The 22,252-nt window shown below is 38.8% G+C and overlaps 2 protein-coding genes across 3 annotated transcripts in view; both read left to right on the top strand.

The window, feature by feature from the left end:
* The first annotated feature begins 580 nt into the window (after positions 1-580).
* LOC137174042 (equilibrative nucleoside transporter 2) lies at positions 581-19,308 on the top strand. Of its 2 annotated transcripts, XM_067579042.1 has the most exons (14): positions 581-809; positions 1,463-1,582; positions 5,645-5,701; positions 6,151-6,232; positions 8,837-8,979; positions 9,100-9,239; positions 9,354-9,488; positions 9,678-9,775; positions 10,110-10,176; positions 13,232-13,422; positions 13,532-13,634; positions 13,747-13,832; positions 15,542-15,741; positions 17,179-19,308. In XM_067579042.1, the coding sequence occupies exons 3-14, from the start codon at positions 5,670-5,672 to the stop codon at positions 17,288-17,290; spliced, it is 1,389 nt and encodes a 462-aa protein (XP_067435143.1). In that variant the 5' UTR covers positions 581-809; positions 1,463-1,582; positions 5,645-5,669; the 3' UTR covers positions 17,291-19,308. The 2 variants fall into 2 exon arrangements, with proteins under 2 accessions (XP_067435143.1, XP_067435141.1); XM_067579040.1 differs by lacking the exon at positions 1,463-1,582.
* A 1,972-nt stretch (positions 19,309-21,280) lies between these two features.
* The window catches only part of rela (v-rel avian reticuloendotheliosis viral oncogene homolog A), a 37,867-nt gene continuing 36,895 nt past the window's right edge, over positions 21,281-22,252 (top strand). The window contains exon 1 of the mRNA XM_067579039.1: positions 21,281-21,304. The gene's annotated coding sequence lies outside the window, so the exon portion shown is untranslated. The remainder of the gene's footprint in view (positions 21,305-22,252) is intronic.

The following is a 22,252-nucleotide window of genomic DNA, read 5'->3' on the forward strand; positions in this document are numbered from 1 at the left end:
GTGTGCAAGAAGCTTTTTTTCTTGATGATCAGCTAATAAATCCCTTTATTTACTGATTACTGTTTCATGTTTTTGTGTTTAATGTTACATATCAATGTCCAACGACTACCTAAATAAAAGAGGTACATCTATAATATACAATAAAACTCAGAATGGACCCTTTCAGAGTGTTTTGATATATTACTATGATATTACTGATTATTACTGATCTATTAACATGTAAGAAGCATTTTAATGATACTAGTTTTATTTAGGCATGTAACAAACCATCTGGTGAGTTACAAGTAGCCTACAATATTTTCATTTGAAATGTAGTGGAGTAGAAGTAGCCTATAGAGTAGCATAACATGGAAATACTCAGTTAAAGAATTAAGCAAGTGTTTCCAACCAATTTACACACCTCACAACATCTCATCTGTAGGTTGTTGTGTACAATCATACAGAGTGGGGAAGGGGCTGTTTTGCCCGCCAGTCTTCTGTCAGGTGCCCGCGAAGACGAAACATAATGTGACGAAACACATGTTTAACAGGGCACCGGAAGTACTACCTTTTTTTGTGGAGGTTGCCGTAAAGTGTAGCAGCCTATAGTGACAGGACGGAAGACCCTATGTTAGAAAAAGCGTACAGAGCCATGAACTACTGTGGCCATTTGTATATCCTGCCGCCACGTGCATGAACGACGAACACACACATCGGTTAAAATTAGTCTCCCAGTGAATCATATTGGACCATTTGGATATGTTTAAATTACTTGAATCGACGGTGGGAGCATTATGAAAATACAGTGACGAGACCAGCATTTTTCCAAGGTGAGTCTGTCACATTCCTACATCACGTTAGCTAGCACTCATGTTAATAGATGGCAACATTGTGTTTTATATGGAAATGTTTTAGTCGTTTTTTAAGGAAGAAGTGATGTTTACGTCACTGTCGGTTGAGTTATGAAACAAAAAAGCGTCTCTGGTTTGCTCCTCTGTCTCTTGCAGACTTGAAATATGGATGTCATTGATTGTGAAATACCATTTACTAACTTACAGGGTTTTTAAAATTAACACCAGATTGTATGTGTTATCAATAGTTTCATTTAGTAATAGTTTTGTAATATAATACCATAACATGTGTATCGTTAAGTTAGCTATGTCCTGATAAAACATGGTTCCACATGGTTTAATGAAGATAATATTTTACGGCATTTCCTTGAATATGATTTTGCCATTCACATTTAATTATATGGTGTTTAACCACAGCTGTTAGGGACGCAGTTGCCCGGGAAAAATCAGTCTGTGTTTTGTCTTAAATAACCTACACAGTGAAACAATTAAATCACTCTATTTGGCGTTACAGTACGCCTGTTTGGACCAATACATCTATTGTTTGGATCTACATTGTAGGCTACACTTTACTCAACAGCAGGGAATTGATACTGTTCCTATTTACTACACATGTATTTTCCTGGTGTTAGGAGCGATATGGTCCCTGCCACAGATGAACACATGTTCTGTGCGACTCAGTCTGGATTATGGAAGGGAGCCTTAATCTCTTGTGACTCAGGAGTGAAACACAGCTTTTTAAGGGTTAACAGGTAAGGCGAGGAACTGTTTATCACTGGGAACACAAGCAGCAAGTAGAAGGTACCGAGGTCTTGATACATAGATTTGTAATACATTTTTTTTTTGTTACATGTCCACTTTCTGTTAACCTTCCTTGACCACTTCTACTTTAAAGGATAGGTTTTCAATTTGCAATGGTCAGGTTCTCATATGAACATAGGAACAGGTTTTTTCCTGCTGTAATCATTCCTCCTGTTCATACTATCTGTTAAAATATCAGTTCTTGATGTGCTTTCAATGTAAATGAAAATGCACAGTCCTCTGTTTGTGCAAAAAAAAGTATTCAAGTTTATCTAAAGCTTACATGAGGCTTCAGCCTTCCAAACCAGTCAACTTAAGTGCAGTCGTTTTACTACTATCCTTTCACTGCTGCTCAACAGGGAAACACACAGAGGGAATGTTATACTAAAAAGACTTAAACTTTCAATTGACTTGACTAATTTGAACGTATGAAGATTCATGTAAGTTTTAGGTGAACTTTTGAATATATTTTTGCACAACACTAGAGCTGAAAGCACATTAAGAATGGATCTTCTAACAGTCAGGAGGAATCATTACAGCAAGCAAAGCCTGTTTCATTGGTCCTTATGGGCACCTGACTGTTGTTTACGACACTTATAGATAATTGTGAACCTATCCTTTAATGAACTATGGCTGTTTTTATTAATTTCCCATAATATCTTTGACAATTTCCCAATTCTAACCTTTTCATAGTCAAATATTGCCATTTTAAATGTATAGACTCACAAGCAGCCGCCTGTTGGTCTCTGGAAGTTGTGATAAAGGGTATGAGCGTGTGTGTAGACAGAAGATTTAGCATGGATAATTGTTCAGCAAGGCCTGGCTCAAAAAGGGACAGCTACCAGTGAGATGCCACTGCAGTAATATTACAATACAAACAACTGTACAGGGAGTATTGGAGAAAAAACTAAAATAATCACAAAAACACAAGCAGAAATAAAACTGTACAGTGTAAAAGATGCATAATACAGAAATTAAGAGAGAAAAATAAATAAGTATAACTTTAAAAAGTGAATAAGCAATGTTCAAACTACTTTAAATCATTTAGCAATGTTGTCCATAATGTTTTTCAAGTGATGAGATGTCTTTAAAGCTTTTTTATTTTGAGATACTCTACAGACAGAATCAAAGAATGTCTGAAGTTCAACTTAAAACAAGTTTTTGTTTGGAAGAAACTAAAGAAATCTGGCTTTGTGAATATGGCGTTTGTTTCTGCAGTCTTCATGTTGCTCCCCTGCATCTTAACACAGGAGGAACAGTTTGATATACTGTCAGTGGAAACACCCACCAAAAACAGGCTCTTTTAAGAGAGAGTGATTTCTGGCACTGAAAAAAATAGCTGTGCGTATGTTACTTAAGCAAATGACTCTGCATTGGAAAGTACAAATTAGAGTGGGTTGAGCAAGATTGAATGAAAGAAGTTGGCTGTCTGGAGACAAATGAGCATTTTGTGTGTCTCTTTTCATTATGGAAAAATCCTTAATGAAAAGAGAGACACAAATAGTGTTTCTGCATTTTCAGCCTTGTGTTTTGGTTGCTGTTTATGCTTCATGCTTTCCCATCTCTCACCTAAATACCTTCCTAGGAGCCCTCAAGCTAAACAACCACTGTCTGCTGCACAGCAGTGGTGTCATTACACCTACTGTTTATGCTGACAAAAACCCTTAAACTATAATTAATATGACTTTAACAGTGATTGTCCCCACATTAAAGATTCTGTGTGTAAACATTTCTTTAGAGATGCTGCATTTGAAGTGGATCAACATCTGAAGAGTGTAATGAGTTAGGTGCCTACAAATGCAAATGTGTTTTATAAAATCCCACTTCAGAGTTTTCTCACGTTTAGCGTGTTTGTCTCAATGACGTGGGAGGTGTCTTTCACATGAAACAATGAGGCTACTTATCCTGTCTGCCCTGTACATGTTGCTAGTGATGGGGGGGGGGGGGGGGGTGGAAAGAAAGAATGTGAATGAGTAAAGATTTGTACGATTCAATGCTGGGAGAAGTTCTGCCTTTTTTAAAATGTAAGTTTCATTCTTAGCCCTGTTCCTTTTTTGTTTCCATTGTTTTTACAAGCCAGAGCTAATGTGAGGCTTCAGCAGTCTGAGTTAGGCAAATCAAGGGGTTATCTTCCAAAGTTACAGACTGACTTGAAAAACCATGAACCTATCGTACAACAAGTTCACACACAGTTATTTTGTAGTTACAAAAATTTGGTGACAAAGATCTGTACACTATTGATAGTAATCATTTTATGTCCAAAAGATTGATTACTTTCGTACTAATCTAAGGAACCACTCACCTACAAAACCAGTTAAAAATGAGACTTAAATGTAGTGCAACTGTGTTTCATAAGGACGGACACTTCTGGTCATAAACATATTTTAAGTAGCTTATATCAGGCTCTGAGTGGAATTATACCAGCTGACATTCCTGTTGACACAGTAGACCCGTGAGGAACTTTTGTTACTGTTTTTGTCTGTTTTTTCCACAACCTCATATTTTAAAAATGCACAGAATGACGTCTGAGACCAAAGCAAATAACAAATCAGTATAAATAACTCGAGTGGTTTGACTGGTTTCAATTAGAGACAGAATGTTTCTGGCCAGAACACAGACTGCACAGAGGACACTATGATATTAACTCTCCAACTCTTGCCCTTCATGCTGTTTTCCTTTAATTTTTTTTCAGAGGAATAGAGCTTTTAATAGGAGAGCTTTGAAGCAGCAAGCAGTCAGTTATAATTAAATTGTAGCCAAACACTGTTACTGTCTTATCCTTTCCCATTATGTTTATCACTTTCATAATCTGTGTTCAATATAAAAATACTCCTAACACATACTTTGATTTTTCTGTGAGGTATGTCCACATCATTTTAGTCCATGATTTACTTGCTGGCTCTGATTAGTTCTGCTCTGTTGCCTAAAACATGCTGTCAAGTTAGATTGTAATGACTTTTGACCAAGCTGATTACTTGTCAAGGGGAAGAAAAAACGTGTCCAGTCAAGTAATGAGTTGCTATTTCACCTGGGAGAAAACAGGCTTTTATTTTAGCTTAGTTACAGTCAGAGGCAAAGCTCCAGAGTGCACTAACCCTGTGATCCATGGACATTCACCGTCTGAGTGATGTTGACTTAACTGAATTGTGAGTATGTGCTATTGTAATGCCCTCTAAGAATGACGCAGCTGTTTTTTGTATCCGGTTACCAACGTCTGTGCTACACCTGCTTTTGTAGAAACACTGGTGTCGATTGGCAAGTTTAGTGAAGTAGTCCTGTAACCAAACGCTGACAAACAAATGGAAACCAAAAACCTTTGTGCAAAACAAAACAGTGGAGTCAGTGAAAAAAAAGGAGGTGGTTAGATCACATCCTCCTCCTGTATTTTTAGGAATTAGTGCTGACTCCTAAAGTAGGACAAATGTGAGTCGAGCTCCATTATTTGTCTAGTTACATCCTCCCAACAAGTCAAAACAAGCAGAGCAGCCATACCCTATACTGCCAGTGGCAATGTTGTTAGTGGAGGAAAAAGCTTTGCCAGTTAGTGAGTCAAAAACACAAAGAAGCAAACTATCAGATTCTTGACTAATGTACACATTAAAGAGGAACAGAGTTTGTTCCCAGCCTCAGGGTGCTGGTTCCAGTGTCAAAGCTTCAGCGGAAAATCATTGATACTGCACTTAGTCAGGTCATTTGATTGGACATATAGTAGACTCCTGCCATGTGTAGTGGCATATTCACGTTAAACTACACGTTGTTGTAGTAATTAGTTCATTCTATTGCTCTTCTTTATCTGACATCCATGATTCTCCAACACATCACACCACTGTAGCTACTTTAGTGCCTCTTTGGAAGCAGGTTTGGACAGCCCCTCGCAGCCTCTTGCCAGAATGTAAATGGATTCCTGCGTGACTAAGTAGGAAAACCTTGGCAGAAGAGTGTCTAGAAAACAAAATACATGCTCCGTAATCTTTGGAGGTACGGCTGACTTTTCCTCCCTTCTGTTGTTGTAGTTTCACTTGAACCTCCTACATCAGGATGAAGAGATGCAGAGACGCTCCTCCGGACCGGTGAGTTGAACTGGAAACAATGAAATGGAAACAAGAAACTCTCACTTCCCAATATTTACTCTCAACCACAGTTTCTCTCGACCACAGCTTCTGTGTAGTTTCTGAAACAGGTTGTTGCTGACAGGCAATGATGTGACAATTGAAATGATTTTCATTTTCTTAAAACCCAACACCAGATTAAAAACTCTGGTATACTGTGTACTCTGGTTCCTGTGTGTATGAAGGCAATTTGAATCCAGCTCAATGGCGGACTCCACCACAACTGAAAACTATTATCTAGAGGTATCTACAGAAAGAAAATACATCAAATGGCTGTTGCTGAAAAATTTCTGACCATAAATAGTATCTCCAGGATTATAACTTCAAGTTCCATCAATTTTAAGTAGGCAGCACCTAGTTGTATACTGGTAACCCTTTTTCAAACAACACCCGTTACTTCTCACCTACAGGGGCTGCTTGGTGGGAATAATATTCTTCATTCTGGGCCTGGGAACGCTGCTACCATGGAACTTCTTCATGACTGCTTCATTGGTAAAAACATGGCAATTACTTCCATCAGAGGCTTCTGACACATTATCTGCTCCTCTGCTGAAGTGTTTTAGTGCATTAAAACCTATAAACTCAATAAGATGGTTTTCCAGTCAGATCTTTGTAAAAGCCTTTTATCTGAAGCCTTTTATGCTGGATGGATGTCAGTGGTCTTAGTGGGAAATTAACAGTGTTTATGGACAGAAAGCTGTTTACATCATTAAAGAAAATGTCTAGTGGATCTACAGAATGAAACTAAGGTAAACACGATGGATTGGATCAGTCAAATTGGCATTATGTAGCGAGTGGTTTAAGTGATTTGTAGATGTCTTGCATGTTCTGCAGTCTGGGTGTAGGGTATTAAAATGTCATGACCCATATAACCCATAAATCCACACAGTCTGTCATATGACTTTAACCATGTGGGTTACTGCATGTGTACACATGTGAAACTTCTTATCACACACGTTACCTGCATCTCTTCCAGTGCCTTGCAAGCACTTCGATTCCTGCTGAAAGCATTTACTCTTCAGTCAGAGCTATTTTCAGCTGCTTGCTGATACTGAGAGCACAGAGTTGTAAGAGTGACCAGCATCACAACAGTTTGCCTCAAGCAACAACCCAAAAGAGAGCTGTATTATTAGTGGTATTGTGATGTGTTATCTTCATTAGATTATCTGGAACTCTGTTCTAATCAGCCACCCACACAGCCTCTATTATGAAAATGTTGCTTAATGTTGACAGAAGGCCAGTGTAATGAGTGCCAGAGAGCCATGTACCAATGTGTGTATGTACCAGTTTCTTGGCTGCTAATGAATAATAAGTCAGATTGTAAGATTAGTATTCCTCTTAGCTGCAGTTAGGGCTGGATGATATGGACAGAATCAAATATCGCAATATTTTTGACCAAATACCATGATATCGATATTGCAATAATATTGTAGGGATGACTGTGAGTGCTTTCACAAAATATTTACACGAGTGTAGATTTTTGATTATCATCAGTAATGTGGATGTAATGAGTAAGTGGATAAAGGAAAAGACAGCACTTATGCCATATTATGATATTACGATATCCAAAATCTAAGATGATATCTAGTCTCATATCACAGTATCTATGTAATATTGATATATTAACCCGCCCTAGCTACAGTGCCTTCATCTCCTTTGTGGATACTTTACAGCAACATTACAAGTTTGGATTATTTTATTATTGCTTGATTGCATATTACAGTATCATTATAGCACATACAAGGATACAGTGCTAGAGGACTGGCTTTAAGTTGGGCTACATTAAAGCTGCATTAGTTGTTGTTTTTTTTTCTTTTGGGCCTCTTTTGTCTTTTTCAGATTGCAGGCAAATCAGATTTCTTTCTCAAATCAGATCTTTAAGACAGACTGTCCACATTGTTATTTGCAAGTGACCAGATTGGATTTGTGTGTCCAGACATCACCAACCTATCTGCATGTGTTGCTGTGGTAACGACATAGGCATCAGTAACTACGTACGTTGGTGATGCGGGTTTCCAATGTGGAAGCCTGAGAAATGAGATCCATCATTCCCCCAAAGTGCCAGCAGACCTTATTTTAGTTGTCTGTCCATGGACTGTTGTTCTCTGTGTCGTCCTCCATACTGCTCTGCTAGTAGCAGCATGGATTCTGCTCAGCCACTCTGATGTCACTCTGGATTTGACGTTGTCATCGTGTGTCGCATTGCGAGTGATGCAAAAGACACTTTGAAATCCGATTGGAGCAGCTGAGTGTCCGGACTGAGACACATCTGTAGAAATCTGATTAGAATCGCATTTCAAACAACCTCTAAATGTGGCTTGGATCCAATTTGCAAAATTCACATTTCATGTGGTTTTTTGATCTCCAGACTTTCTAAAATCAATCTGGATACAATCTCAGTGTGCCAAAAAAGGATTTGGGCTGACAGTCTAAATAAGGCTTTAGGGACAAGCTGTAAATACAACTTTGATATATTCCTGCATCAGGAAACGGGGTTGATGAGTGGTGAGAGTGGACTAAAACAGTAAAGTTGAGGATCGTAAAAACCAAATAATGAGTTGAAAGACACTAAAACTCCCCATTGATCTGAGGGGTACTGCAGAGTCGGGTGACAATTCTCTGTGGGTTCATCACTCTGAGTGACTCCTCATGTTACACACAGTCATTTGACCCATTTTAAATATAAAAAAAATGATTAGTGGTAGCTTTAAAGTTATATACTTTATTGTCTAAGAGATGGAAAATGTAGAAGTATATTTTTCTCGCACATGACAAGGATTCTGGGAGTTGTGTTGAGTTCAACAGGAATATGTGATTGTCTTTATGTGGAGGCAAGTTCTCCAAATAATAAAACTTTCTTCTGCTGGTGAGCTGAGCAGAATCAGTTTTCTCAAACAATGTAAACTGGTTGTCTCAAAGAAGTAAGAAAAGTTGTCTTGAGAATTTTAACATTTGAAAGAGTATTGATCATAATATTGATTGATTTATTTACTTCATTTTCCATCACTGGTTAATGTAGTGTACATGTAAATGAAATGGAAGCATGCAGGATAACTCAACAGTGTAATGTCTGTCTTGCTTCCTCTGGGTTTGTAGTATTTCCAAGGGCGCCTAAACAAAACAGAATGGAACAATGGCACAGCAGTCCAAAAAGAGTACTACTTCAACAACTGGATGACCCTGCTGTCCCAGCTGCCCCTGCTGCTCTTCACTCTGCTCAACTCCATCCTCTACCAGAGGTAGCTCATTTTAACCCTGACTGATTTAAATCAGCCTAAATAGAGAGGATTTCTGACTGAGTTGTCAATTTTATACAGCTTCAAATATTTGCAGTGATAATGCTGATGTTTGTGTTTCAGGATATCGGAGGCAATGCGCGTTGCAGGAAGCCTGGTTTTTATGCTGTTGCTCTTCATCCTCACAGCAGTGCTGGTCAAAGTGCCCATGGAGGAAGACCGCTTCTTCTCCGTCACCATGGCTACTATCTGGTTCATCAACTGTAAGTCAGAGTTACTGAGTGTGTGTGTGAGAGGAAGTCTGATAGTGACAGATAAAGGTGAGCATGTGTGTCTAAGTGATAAAATGTCACATTTAATGAGCTCTCCTCTCCCAGCGTTCGGTGCCGTGCTTCAGGGCAGTCTGTTTGGTCTGGTGGGACTGCTGCCTCAGAAGTACAGTGCCATCTTCATGAGCGGCCAGGGCCTCGCGGGGACCTTCGCTGCCATCGCCATGCTGCTAGCCATAGCCAGTGAGCCCACCCACACTCACACACAAAACACCACTAGTGGGTGCCTAATCCCTCAGTTGCCTAGTAACAAAGGACGTTCAAAATGGATCTAGAGCTAGTCAAATGCAGCATGACACCACACTGTGCTCCATTTCAGAGAACACAAATCATTAGAGTTCTTAGTTACTTACTTGTGTGTTTGTCTCTCAGGTGAAGCAGACTCTGAGACGGCAGCGTTGGGTTACTTCATCACGCCATGTGCGGGGACCCTGTTGACACTCTTCAGCTACCTGCTCCTGTCCCGCCTGGTCAGCTCTGCATGACTACATTACCCACAATCCAATCAAACTAAATAGCATTTTAAACCTAGCAATATTAGCACATTGTTAAAAAAGGTTGCAATAATCAAATCTGCAAAAGTGAAACAGGAGCCTCCTGGTGGCATATACAGTTGCCAAAGTATAAAACTGTCTTAAATTGAATTTAAATTAAATGTGGATTAAATTGTTCACTTTTATCTAAGCAGGAAAATATTGCACATACTTACATACAACTACTACTACTAGAATCCCATTTGACTCTATCTAGTCTAAACATGTATACAGAGGTATTTATTTTGTGCTTTCTGGTGATTCCACACAGGACTTTGCTCAGTATTATCTGGACAAAAACAACAAATACGAGGTGGGCACCACAGAGCTGCTGACAGGTGAGATTTAGGCTTCAACAAACTCCTTTTCATGCCTGCTGATTTAATGTAATTTGTCTCCAGGTTGGCATCACAGGGACACTGTAAATTTAGCATTTCTCCTCATTCTGAAGTGCAAGCTCTTTAACACTGGTAGAATTAAGATCATCAAGCATTTGCCTGAGCGAGTGAACCTCTGCTGGTTTTTCTACTGAGTTCATGATTCTGTGCTTCATAGTCTGGCTGAATGAAATCAGTTCAGGGGAACATTATCTTGTTAAGTCAGTTTACCCACTGTTTATTCAATTAGAGTCCTGGCAGTGCCTAGACAAAGACTGAGCCTGTTAGACACACAGAGGCCCACACACACACTCACACTCTTTGTCAGTATTTTTCATGAATGTTAAAAAGCCCAAAGTGGCGCACTTACTCAAATCATTGACTAAACCAGACACCATATTTGAAATATTTCCTTCAAGCACATATGAGCATAAGAGCATGAGCATGAACAATGAGGATTTTTACTTGTAAATGGCACAGTGGAAGTCATTTGTACAGTGCTGCTTGAAAGTATTTGAACCCCTTATTATTTGCTATATATCTGCATACATATGACCTAAAACATGATCAGATTTCCATTCAAGTCCTAAAACTTGATAAAGAGACATCAGCTAAACAAGTGAGACAAAAACCGTACTCTTGTTCATTTATTTATTGAGGAAAATGATCCACCGTTACACATTTGTGCGTGGCAAAAGTATGTGAACCTCTAGGATTATCAATTTATTTGAAGGGGAAATCCACCAGTCGATTGTCAGGCAGATTGTGTACAAATTGAAGACATCCAACACCATTGTTACCCTGCCCAGGAGTGGTCGAACAACAAAAATCACATCAAGAGCAAGGTGTGTAATAGTCTGGGAGGCCACAAGAAACCCCAGGGTAACGTCTAGGAAACTAAAGGAATCTCTTGCAGTGGCTACAGTCAATGTTCATGAGTCCATCATCAGGAGAACATTGAACACCAATGGTGTGCATTGTAGAGTTGCAAGGAACAAAGCCAATTCTCTCCAAATAGGACATTGCTGCCTACTATAGTACGCTCAAGACCACGTGGATAAGCCAGTAGGTGATTGGAAAAATGTTCTGTGGATGGATGAGACCAAAATTGAACTTTTTGGCTTGAATGAGAAGCGTTATTTTTGGTGAGGAGCAAACACTACATTCCAGCATAAGAACCTTAACCCATCTGTGAAACATGGTGGTGGTAGTATCATGGTTTGGGCCTGTTTTGCTGCTCCTGAACCAGGACGGCTTGCAATCATTGATAGAACTGAGTTCTCAGTTTTGCCAGCACATTCTACAGGAAGATGTCAAGGTATCCGTCTATGAACTGAAACTCAACAGAAAGCAGGTCATGCAGTAAGACAATGACCCTAAACACACAAGTCGTTCTAGCAAAGAATGGTTAGAGCAGAAGAAAGATAATGTTTTGGAATAGCCGAGTCAAAGTCCTGACTTTAATCCTAAAGAAATGCTGTGGAAGGACCCGAAGCATGTAAACTTAGCACAAAAAGTAAGGAAATTTGTGTTTGGTAGATTATTTTTTTGTTGTAACAATGCTTCTTGGCAATAAATCTTATACCGTTGAAAAGCCAGTTTATTTCCCTTTTTAAATGGTGCCACATTTGTAAGGAACATGCATTTGTGGGATGAGCAGCAGAGCTGAGTATGTGGGTTGCGCCCATGATAAATTTGCCAAATCTTCTCTGCCAATGCCAAACAGCTTATTTTGCTGTTGCTATTGATTCTTGTTTTGAGCCTCATTGGTACCTGATTGGCAGGAACCTGAACCTGAACATGTGGAGGAATGTGATGTTCAGCGATGAGTCCACATTTTGCCTACGACAGTTGGATTGTAGGGTCAAAGTGTGGAGAACGCTATGCTGATTGATGCACTGATAGAGTAACATCTTTTGGTGGAGGCAGTGTGATGGTGTGGGGTGGCATCTCCCTCACTGGAAAAAACGAGGCTTGTCATCATTGGAGGTAATCTCAATGCAGAGAGATATCGAGATGAGATTCTGCAACCAGTGGCAATCCCATTTCTCCACAGTCTGGGACCGAACTCTGTCCTCCAAGATGACAACGCTCGCCCCCACAGAGCGGGGTTTATCAGAGACTACCTCCAGAATTTGGGAGTGGAGAGGATGGAATGGCCTGCCAGCAGTCGTGACCTCAATCCCATTGAACACTTGTGGGATCAGCTTGGGTGTGCTGTTAGTGCCAGAGTGACCAACACAACCACGTTGGCTGACTTGCGACAAATGCGGAGGTGCCAGACTGTTGTAGCTTTGTATGGTTCTTCCACACGCTGCTGAGGCTCCTGTTTCTTAAATGAATAAATTGTTAATTTGCCAATATGTCTTGTTTCTTCAAACTTCAATCACCAAACACCAAACAAGAGTCAATGGCAGAATAACCTATTTGGCAATTTTTTCATGGGCGCAACCCACATACTCAGCTCTGCTGCTCATCCCACAAATGCATGTTCCTTACAAATGTGGCATCATTTAAAAGGGAAATAAACAGGCTTTCCAGCAGTATAAGATTTATTGCCAAGAAACATTGTTACAACAAAGAAATAATCTACCAAACACAAATTTCCTTACTTTTTGTGCTAAGTTTACTTCATGCAAAGAGGCTCACCAACATCCCTGAGTTGAGGCTGTTCTGTAAGGAGGAATGAGCTAAAATTCCTCCGAGCTGATGTGCAGGGCTGATAAACAGTTACTGGAAATGTTTAGTTGTTATTGCTGCAAAGGGGGGTCACACCAATTACCTAAAGCAAGGGTTCACATACTTTTGCCTCACACAAATATGGAAGATTGGATAATTTTCCTCAATAAATAAATGAAAAGGTTTTTTGTCTCATTTGTTTAATTGGGTTCCCTTCATCTAGTTTTAGGACTTGTGTAAATTTCTGATCATGTTTTAGGTCATATTCATGCAGAAATACAGAACATTCTAAAGGTTTCACAAACTTTCAAGCAGCACTGTATATATTCAACTACAGAGAGCAGCACAGTGGAAAACGGTAAGCTGAACGGCCATGCTAATGGCTCCGTGCCCAGCAGCACAACCAATGACAGCAGTCCAGCCGAGGCAGAGGTCGACAGTCCAGATGGGACCAAGCAGGCCTTCCTGTCACTGGAGCAGGTCGAGAGGGGACAAGCCAAGGCCTCGGTCATAGAGGTCTTTAAAAAGGTAAACCCAAATGTTGTGTGATGTGTTAGTTGTGACTGACTTGAGAACTACTTGAGAAAAAAAGCAGTTTAAAGTGTTTTAAAAAGTTTTCTTTTCCTTTCATTTTAAGATCTGGGTGATGGCGTTCTGCGTGACATTTGTGTTCACAGTCACTCTGTCAGTCTTCCCTGCTGTCACAGCAGATGTCAGAACATCTTTCCCAGGAAAATGGGGTATGACGGAGTCAGTTAGTTCACCTCACTGATTAGATCTCTGCTGCCTTTAACACACTTACTGAAGTCTGGTGTAATATCCTATTCATCTTGTTGGTTATTCTCTCCTCAGAGCGCTTCTTTATCTCAGTGTGCTGCTTCTTGATTTTCAACATTAATGACTGGCTTGGTCGGACAATTACCACCTTGATACGTTGGGTGAGTATTTGATTTTCATTAGATTTTTTTGTTTTGGTTTTTTAACATAGTAGTGCAATGTCTCTCCTGCATTCTGTTTGCTGCCACAGAAACTGATCATTTGTTGATGTGATTAATGTACATGACTTAATTTCCTGAAATATTAAAAATTTTCAGACATCATAACCAAACTACACTGTAATATTGTTCCTGCCCAGGCCTGCATTGTATTACAGCACTTGTTTGCTTCATTTACATTTACCCTCCAGTGTAATAATCTAACCAGTTTGACAGCACATGCCTGATAACTAATGCAAAAGTAATGTATAACCAGCACAAGAGAGCGCACAGAGCAGTTAGAAGACTGAGTTTCACCTACGTCAGTTATGACAAATATTTATACTGCATGAAGATTTGTAAAGTGATAATTTGGTGTGTATCACTTCCCGCTATAATTTTCTGTAGCAACTTTATACAGTGTTACTTAAGTAACACTTACAGAAAGTAAGCACAGTTTGGGTTTAGGATGGATTTCTGCAGCCATATTCAGAGGATTTTGCATTTTCCATTTTGCATATGGAAAAAGGGAATTTGACATGGTCTACCACAGTGAGGGTTTTATGTGTTTTTGCTTTGTCACCAGAGAATGATTTTCTTCCTTGTTCAATGTGAACACTTTTTAGAGGCCTGAAAAGGAAAATTATCCAGTAATTTACAAGTTAATTATAGTTTGTTTTAGGAAAAAGTTTTTTTTCCTGCTTTGATTTCTTTATAATATGGAAGCCCATTATTATTATTATTATTATTATTATTATTATCAGTGTTAGTGTTTGGTTTTTTTTCTCCCAACTAGGACTCATATTTCATAATTATACATTTTATACATTATTTATACATTATTTTCTACATTTACTAAGTATACAGTGTTCTATTGCTACATCAATATAGTAGATCTAATCTAATGAATTTTCTGGAAAATCATTTGAGAACTGTTTATTTATTAAGTAACAGACAGAAATGTCAGTTTCATTAAATTGAGTAAATTAAATACGTGACTATTACTTCATCCCATTGATGCAAAAAATCATTTAAAAATTCAATATTGTCATGAAGCAGTAATGCTTGCTGGACATTGGCTTAATTTGCTTAAGACACCCACAGATATGAAATCCAATCCAAGGTGAGAGCAGTCATTGAACTGCTGGAGCGAACGTGACTCAGTGACTGAGTCCTTACTGGAAATGACCTCCCTCCTCCTCCACTGGAACAATAATAATGGAATATTAAACACTGGCTGCTGGGCATGCAGTGATAGGGGACTTGGCTCTGGCTCTGGTAGTTACTCTGTCATTTGCTTGCACCACATTTGTGTTGTTTTCCTGTGCCAGATGGTCCCGTCTCTCCCACACAACTCTTGTTTTCTCAGCTCCCACGCCTACATATGAAAATCACTGTGGTCCACATCCACACTATCAGACACTCCCTTTCTACTTTCTATCCAACCTCCAACAGAAAATAATTTTTTCCTACACGCAGGACTCTTTGTTCTCTTTGTGAGGTGTTGTATTTCTTTTTGTATTTTAATCTCCTACTCATTTGTTTTAATGTTCTCACCCATTCCAAATCCACTTGTCACTCTACATAATCTCATTTCTCTCCCCTGATTCCCTCTGTCTCTCTCTCTCTCTCTCTCTCTCTCTCTCTCTCTCTCTCTCTCTCTCTCTCTCCAGCCTCGTAAGGAGTCCCGTTTGTTCCCGGTGCTGGTTGTCTCCAGGGTGGTGTTCATCCCTCTGCTGATGCTCTGCAATGTCCAGAGTCGCTCCTTCCTTCCTGTTTACTTCGCCCACGATGGTGCTTTCGCTGCCATCATGGTTCTTTTCTCTCTGTCCAGCGGATACTTCGTCTGTCTCTCCATGTCCTACGCACCACAGTGAGTCCAAACACGTTGGTCACTCACACTGAGTACATGTGACAATAAAGCCAGTGTAAATATCACTGCTTAATGAGAACTGCAGCAACAGTCATATCTGTCCACAGCTGTCAGTACTTAAACACCTGTCTGATATCAGAACAATCAAACCTGTTTAGCAGGAACTGTTACATAATGTTGTTTTACATCTTAACTGACATCAGACTACAGGATACACTTTTATAAAACACTGTTGTGTTTTTATGTGTTATTTTGTTACATTTTGTTAGATTTCATGAAAGAAATGATCAACATTATGTCTTTGACAACATATTTTTGCCCACTGCTCATCATCTGAGTTTTTCTTAAGGTGAGCTAAACAGTGTGTAGTCAAATGCACGCCTGTAAGACCGGTGTGTGGGAGAATCTTATATACAGAACATTCAAATAATTTTAAGAAAGAGCTGTGTAGACCAATACTGACAGAGGTATAAGTTTGATTCCAGCACACTTTATTATTTCAGACCTTCATTCAGTAGAATGTATTGAGTCAAACAATACTAGCACACCATATATGGTAGATATAAATCTTTACTCAGCAGCACGCCAGCAGCGCCTCCTGCTATTTATACCAGTTAAGGTCAATAAGCTCATCTAATCATAAACAAGCATAGCAGGATTGTGCTACTGTGTGTATACGAACCAAGGAACATAATGTATCATACAGTTGCAAAAAACAAACATGTTGCTAAAAAAAACTATCAAATCAGTCAAAGTGACAAAACCACAATATTAAAAAGGTAAGTGATTAGTAAATGTATATAAAACAGGCCTTAAAATCTCATTGTAGTAAAATCAACACTCAAAGCTCATAATTTTGATAACAGCATTAATAGTTACACTCAGTCTCTTGAATGTTTGCACACACATCGTTCTGCACAGTGAAGCTGGAGTTTGTTTGCACGTTCATCTGCTGACGTGCTCTGACTAAATCTCAGTTTAAGGCACGTACCTACCGGCAGGATTTGTGAAATCACAACTAGTTTGGAGCGTGATCACGGTCCAATATGCAAGATTTTTTTAATGGGAGAAGTAGAATTTTTAACTAATTAATTGAACTCTTTTGTGGAAAAAAACAAGCAGAGTGATTTTTATGTTTTTCAATCATATGTGGAAGGGGTTTTTAAGTATATAGTTTAAAAACGCAGGTCTTGGAGTGTCCTTGAACGCACCATCAAGGTGTGTCCCATGGTAACATAACTTACATAACTTTGACAAACAAAAAAGAAAACACTAAAGGTGGCTGAATGTTCACTGTGTTGAATCACAGATGTTTAGTGTGTATTTACGTGATATGAAGTGAGAGCAGGGATTTCTGATTTTTGGCTGAGACATCTGAAAGCACCAGACTGGTCTCAGCTTTAAATACTCCATAGCTGACATCTGCTTTCTCATCAGGTTAGTGGAGCCAAAGGATGCTGAGACTGCAGGAGCCCTGATGACCTTCTTCTTGGCTCTGGGTCTGTCCATTGGAGCAGCGCTGTCCTTCCCCTTCCGGGCTCTGGTCTAGTCACACACACTTAGATGGGAATACGTGAATAATGTCAACTTCCTGTTTTCCATTCATCTGTGAAGTGGTGTGTTTGTGTGTGTGTGTTACACAGCGTGACAGCCATGATTAGGAAGTTTATGGAGTAGTACCAGTGCCCACACGTCTACAAGGGATCCCTAGCATCACACACACACACACACACACACACAAACACTTGACAAGATTCCTTTTGGGAGAAGGAGTAAGGGAAGACTGCTCATCATTTTACCTGCTTCTGACCTGAAAACACAGGTTAGAAAAGGTCTCCTCTCAGTACAGTCAACTTTTTATGTGAACTGTTCATTTTTAGGTTTATTTATGTTTAATTTCCGTTAGTTGTAAATAGCTTTTTAGGCATTTATCCTCAGATGATCCTATGTAGAAGGGAAACCGTAGGAAAACTGACAAGATTGATTTTAAAGAAGAACAGAGGTACGTGTTTCCACCACAACAAAATGAACTTTGTTTACTTGGTCAGGTTTTAATATCAGATTGAGTTTTTTTTCTACTTTGATTGATGGCTTGAATGATTCCTTTTTTGTTAGATTCAGTGTTTTTTGATGGATTTTTCTCCTTTTGAATTATTTTGTATTTTCTAATGAAATAGCTCTATGATAGAGAAGTAGATCAAACAAAAAAAAAAGTCTTTGTTATATTAAACTGTCGTACTGTAAATATGCAATGGGAAGTGAATGATTTGCCTCAATGGACATTCTTCCCCTCCCAGTCTCCCTCACCAGCGCCAGCAGTCTCTCAAGCATGAATGCTGCTACTGCCATCTGTTGGTCAAACGACTTCAGCTTCATTTCCTTTTACTTTAAAACCTCAGAGTTGAAATATGACACACTATCAGGACAGTGGGAACTAATGACTGACTTCACAGCAACTGTTGTAACTCTGATGTATATTTCGTGAGCTGTCAGAGCTGTGACTACTTCAGTTCACTTTAAAAGCAGTTTAGTGATGCTGTTGTTGTTGTAAATCATGAATATACAATTGAATCATGTGGAAATGGGAGGAAATGTTGAAAAAAGGCACTGAGTAATTCCTCTGTTTAGTATTGTATTGTTATTGCATTTGCCACTTGCTGCCAGTTCTATGCTTCAGTTACTGTTAACATTGGTTTTGTTGATGTATAGAAATTAATTTATTGCCCCAGATTATAGATTTATTTAGTCCCATTATCATTTATGTTGATTGAACTTTGCTCAAGTGTTCATAAGCCTTCATTTTTATGCTTAACATTCAAAGTGTGAATGTGTGTGTTTTTTTAATTGTTTATTTCAATGAAACTGTAAATGAAAAGTTTGTAACAAGAGGGGGCAGCAATAATGGGATTTTTTAAAAGCATGACTTGATTTATGCTGCATTCACATGCAGTGGGAATTTTCTTTTACACACATGCATTTTCAAGTCAAAAAAGTACATGGTTTACAGCAAAGAAAATATGGCAATGTGAGCCACAAAAAGAAGTTTTTTGTTTTTTTTAGTACCATATTTCCCACAGAATGTAAATGCAGCATCAGTAATGGAGATGTGTGAACTGTGACTTTTTTTTTTTTTTTTACAACAGGATCTTGTGTCCTTTCATACTATACTTCAAGAAGAAGAAGAAACCTTTACAGGTTTAAAGAATTCAAACTTATTGGAAATTCTCCTTTTCTTTCTACTTCTAAGTTTCCTGTCAAAGAATGTAGATTCATTTAAAATGATTGGACATGACAGTTCTCAATGTATAGTTCTCTCACAATCAGGGTTAATGGTGATCAAACCCAGTTTCCAAGGTACATATGGTGTTCACATCATATTAGCTTGACTGTGACCACAGCATTAATATTTCATGTACTCCGTTATATGCAGATCGCATCTATAAAAACAGATGCTGACAGAGCACAGACCACATGTCTCATGACTTGCAGTAAAGGGAATTCATGCTCCTGCATGTTTATAATGTATCTGTAGAGATTTGACTGTCAATAAACGGACGGTTTCAAACAGCTGTGTGTGTTTGTGGCTGTTGGAGATGCTCATTTGCATGAAAACAGACTACTGTCTGAGGAAGCCTGATTTTTTTTTTTTTAAATTCTGTCGTTTGAGCAACAAACAGCTGAAAATAATCTTATTCAGTTTATCTGCATCAATGTGATCAAGAATTTTAAGAGTTTATTGAGAAACATTTACAGTCTGTTGGTGTAATCATCATAATAACATTTTCCCTGTAAAGAGTTACATGTACTATGGGATAGTATGAGCAAAAAGACTTTAGCTCAACTAAAACTTTGTTAAAAAAACAAAACTTGGCACTTAGGTATAACATTATAATGAAATGTGAATACTAAATTGTATTAACTAGACATGTACTCACTGATGGTGTATATCTGGACTGAAACATCTGTTTTAAATTGGAGTAAATTTACTCAGTTTGCTGGAAATATGATACAATTAAATCTGCTTTATGATGTATTCTGTCAGGTTTCACTTCATAGTTAGAGTATGTTTAAGGTTCCTCAGCTTTAAATGAACTACTGTACAACAGCAGGAATAAAAGTGTCATGTGTAGCCATAGTGAAATCCCAACCAATCAGGAGTGCTGATCATGGTTTCAACTCTAATTACAGTGAGATGCCTTTATCACAAAATAAGAGCTCACCTTTACAGAAGATAAATCGCTCCTCTAACACCATTCAAAGAACCAAATTAGCTGAATGAGAATTAGGATTATTTTATATGGCTAAGATTATGCTAAGATCCAAATGACTCCTTTCCAAGCAGGCATCAACAGAAACATGTTGATATAATTATGATTTTAGATGAGAACATGTACATTTTTTAATAGTTTTTGGGGCATTTTTATACCTTTATTACAAGGACAGCGTAGATATGAGAGAGAGAGAGATGGGAGGGCAACATGCAACAAAGGTCTGCTGCTGGATTCTAACAGTGGACGTTGCGGTTATGTGGCATGCGTACATGATCTGATCATGTACATTTTTGAGAAATCTAAATCAGATTTGTGTATTTACAAACACCTGGTAGGCCAGCAGTTTCCAACCTTTTATAGTTTGACCCTTTAAAATAATGTCTACTTGTGACCTCATCACAGGGAATGACCTTACCGTGGACTGGTGGAGGTTGGTCCATAGAGGCAGAGGAGGTTGCTCCTCCTTTACTTTTTGAGAGGCAAGAGGGAGATCAAAATATAAAAAAAGAATATCTGGTTGAAACAAACCATTACCAAATCTCAGTATTATTTATAAAATATTTTTTCTCTCTTCTTTGGAAAAAATCCATTATTGAAATTCTGGTTAAAATGCTTCAACAGTGACATCTGCAGGGCAGGAGGAGAAAGAGCACTCTGTGTGAAGTGGTGGTGGGGGGGGAGTGTGGGAGAGTGAGAGGGAGTGGGGGACAGAGGTCCGCTGCTGTCCGCCGCAGGGCGGGATCTCTTACATCTATTTAATGTACTTGAATTTTTTTCCATGCTAATCTATGATTGGCCAAGACAGGTAAAATTACGCTCCAAGGGAGGACGTCCTCCCTAACCAATCAACAACCAGAATGCAATATTGACATCGTGTTGGTCCAATGATAGTTTCCAGATTTCATCTTCAGTTCTCTCCACTGTAAAGCAGAGTAGCAGCAGTAGATAGCTCCTTGCGTTAGCCAACGCAACAGTTAGCTTGTTGTGGCAGCCTGAAGGGCTCCATACATCCATGGAAGGACTTTTAAGGACTGTTGTTAAGCTAAACGGAGAAATTATCTGGACTATGAAGCGGAGGAGCAGAAGGACGCCGCCGGGGAGGCTGGAGAGAGAAGCAACCGGAGAAACAACCAGGAGAGTTAGCTTGTTTGTCAATGTTGCTAATGATATCAGACTGGTTAACCAGCAACCATAATGTTCTGTTAACTAACAAACAAGATGACCAACAGCCACAAATGGACGTTATGACATGGATACTTCATCTCCATGATAGAAAGAAGACATCAGATGACGTGAGTCAGATACAGCTTCTCTCTCTCTGTCTCTTTGGTCGCTAATTTCATGTCTGATGGTTAAATGTCTCTGTGGCTGTTGTGTGAATTTATCTCCTTAACAAGCAGAGATCATATAATGTGCTGTAGGTAGTTTGCTTGTTGAAGTTACAGTGAGATGTCTGGACTCACTCATTCATTTGGAATTGATCAGTTTTTAATTGAGTGGTTGTTCAGTCAGCTGTTGATGTTGTGTGATTAGTGAATGAGTGTGCAGGAGGTCTGGCTGCTTGTTGTGACAATTTTTTCATTGTTCGTTTTTAAGCTGAGTCATATATTGAGTAATAAGCTTAAATTAACTAGAATAACTAGAATAACAAGTGATAACAAGTCAGCTTTGTAGACTATATTTTGTATGTGGTGCACATAGATAAGAGTGTGTAAGTCATGTATTTGATACATGCATTCATACTTTTTGTGAAGCTACACTTTTAGATCTGTGAAGATCTAGTATTCAGCATTGATCTGTACCTGTATCAGATCATAAGCTTTGTGGTACTTTACATATTTCTGTATACTAAGAAAATACACAGGAAACAGGTGTAAATCATGTGATATGTTGTCTGTGTTTGATGAGAACATAAATCTGTTGTCACAATAGAACAATACTATAAATCTGAATTTCACTTTGTAGGTAAAATGACACATTGAGAACCACTCCAGGGATAAAATGAGCACTTCTTTGCTTAGAAACAATATGTATATGCTAAATGTCTTTAAAGAAGCATCCTTTTCACCACTCAGGGGTTTTTGTTTTTGAAAGCATCCTCCTGTCCTCCCCAATTTTTTGAGTCACCAGCCGCCACTGCTGTGGACGGACATAAACAGTTCAACCAAAGAGTGATTTTTTTTTTTCTCCTCGGACTCTTTCATTTGAAGGATTTTCAGAAGCTTTAGAGTATCCAGTAT

This window comes from Thunnus thynnus, chromosome 22 (genome assembly GCF_963924715.1).
Source record: "Thunnus thynnus chromosome 22, fThuThy2.1, whole genome shotgun sequence".
Classification (NCBI taxonomy): Eukaryota; Metazoa; Chordata; class Actinopteri; order Scombriformes; family Scombridae; genus Thunnus; species Thunnus thynnus.

What these genes read in the sequence shown, in the direction of transcription:
- LOC137174042 (XM_067579042.1), top strand. Translation starts at nt 5,670, where the DNA reads ATGAAGAGATGCAGAGACGCTCCTCCGGACCG. An exon ending in AGAGACGCTCCTCCGGACCG is followed by an intron (nt 5,702 to 6,150) that starts GTGAGTTGAACT and finishes TCTCACCTACAG; the next exon opens with GGGCTGCTTGGTGGGAATAA. An exon ending in AACTCCATCCTCTACCAGAG is followed by an intron (nt 8,980 to 9,099) that starts GTAGCTCATTTT and finishes TTTGTGTTTCAG; the next exon opens with GATATCGGAGGCAATGCGCG.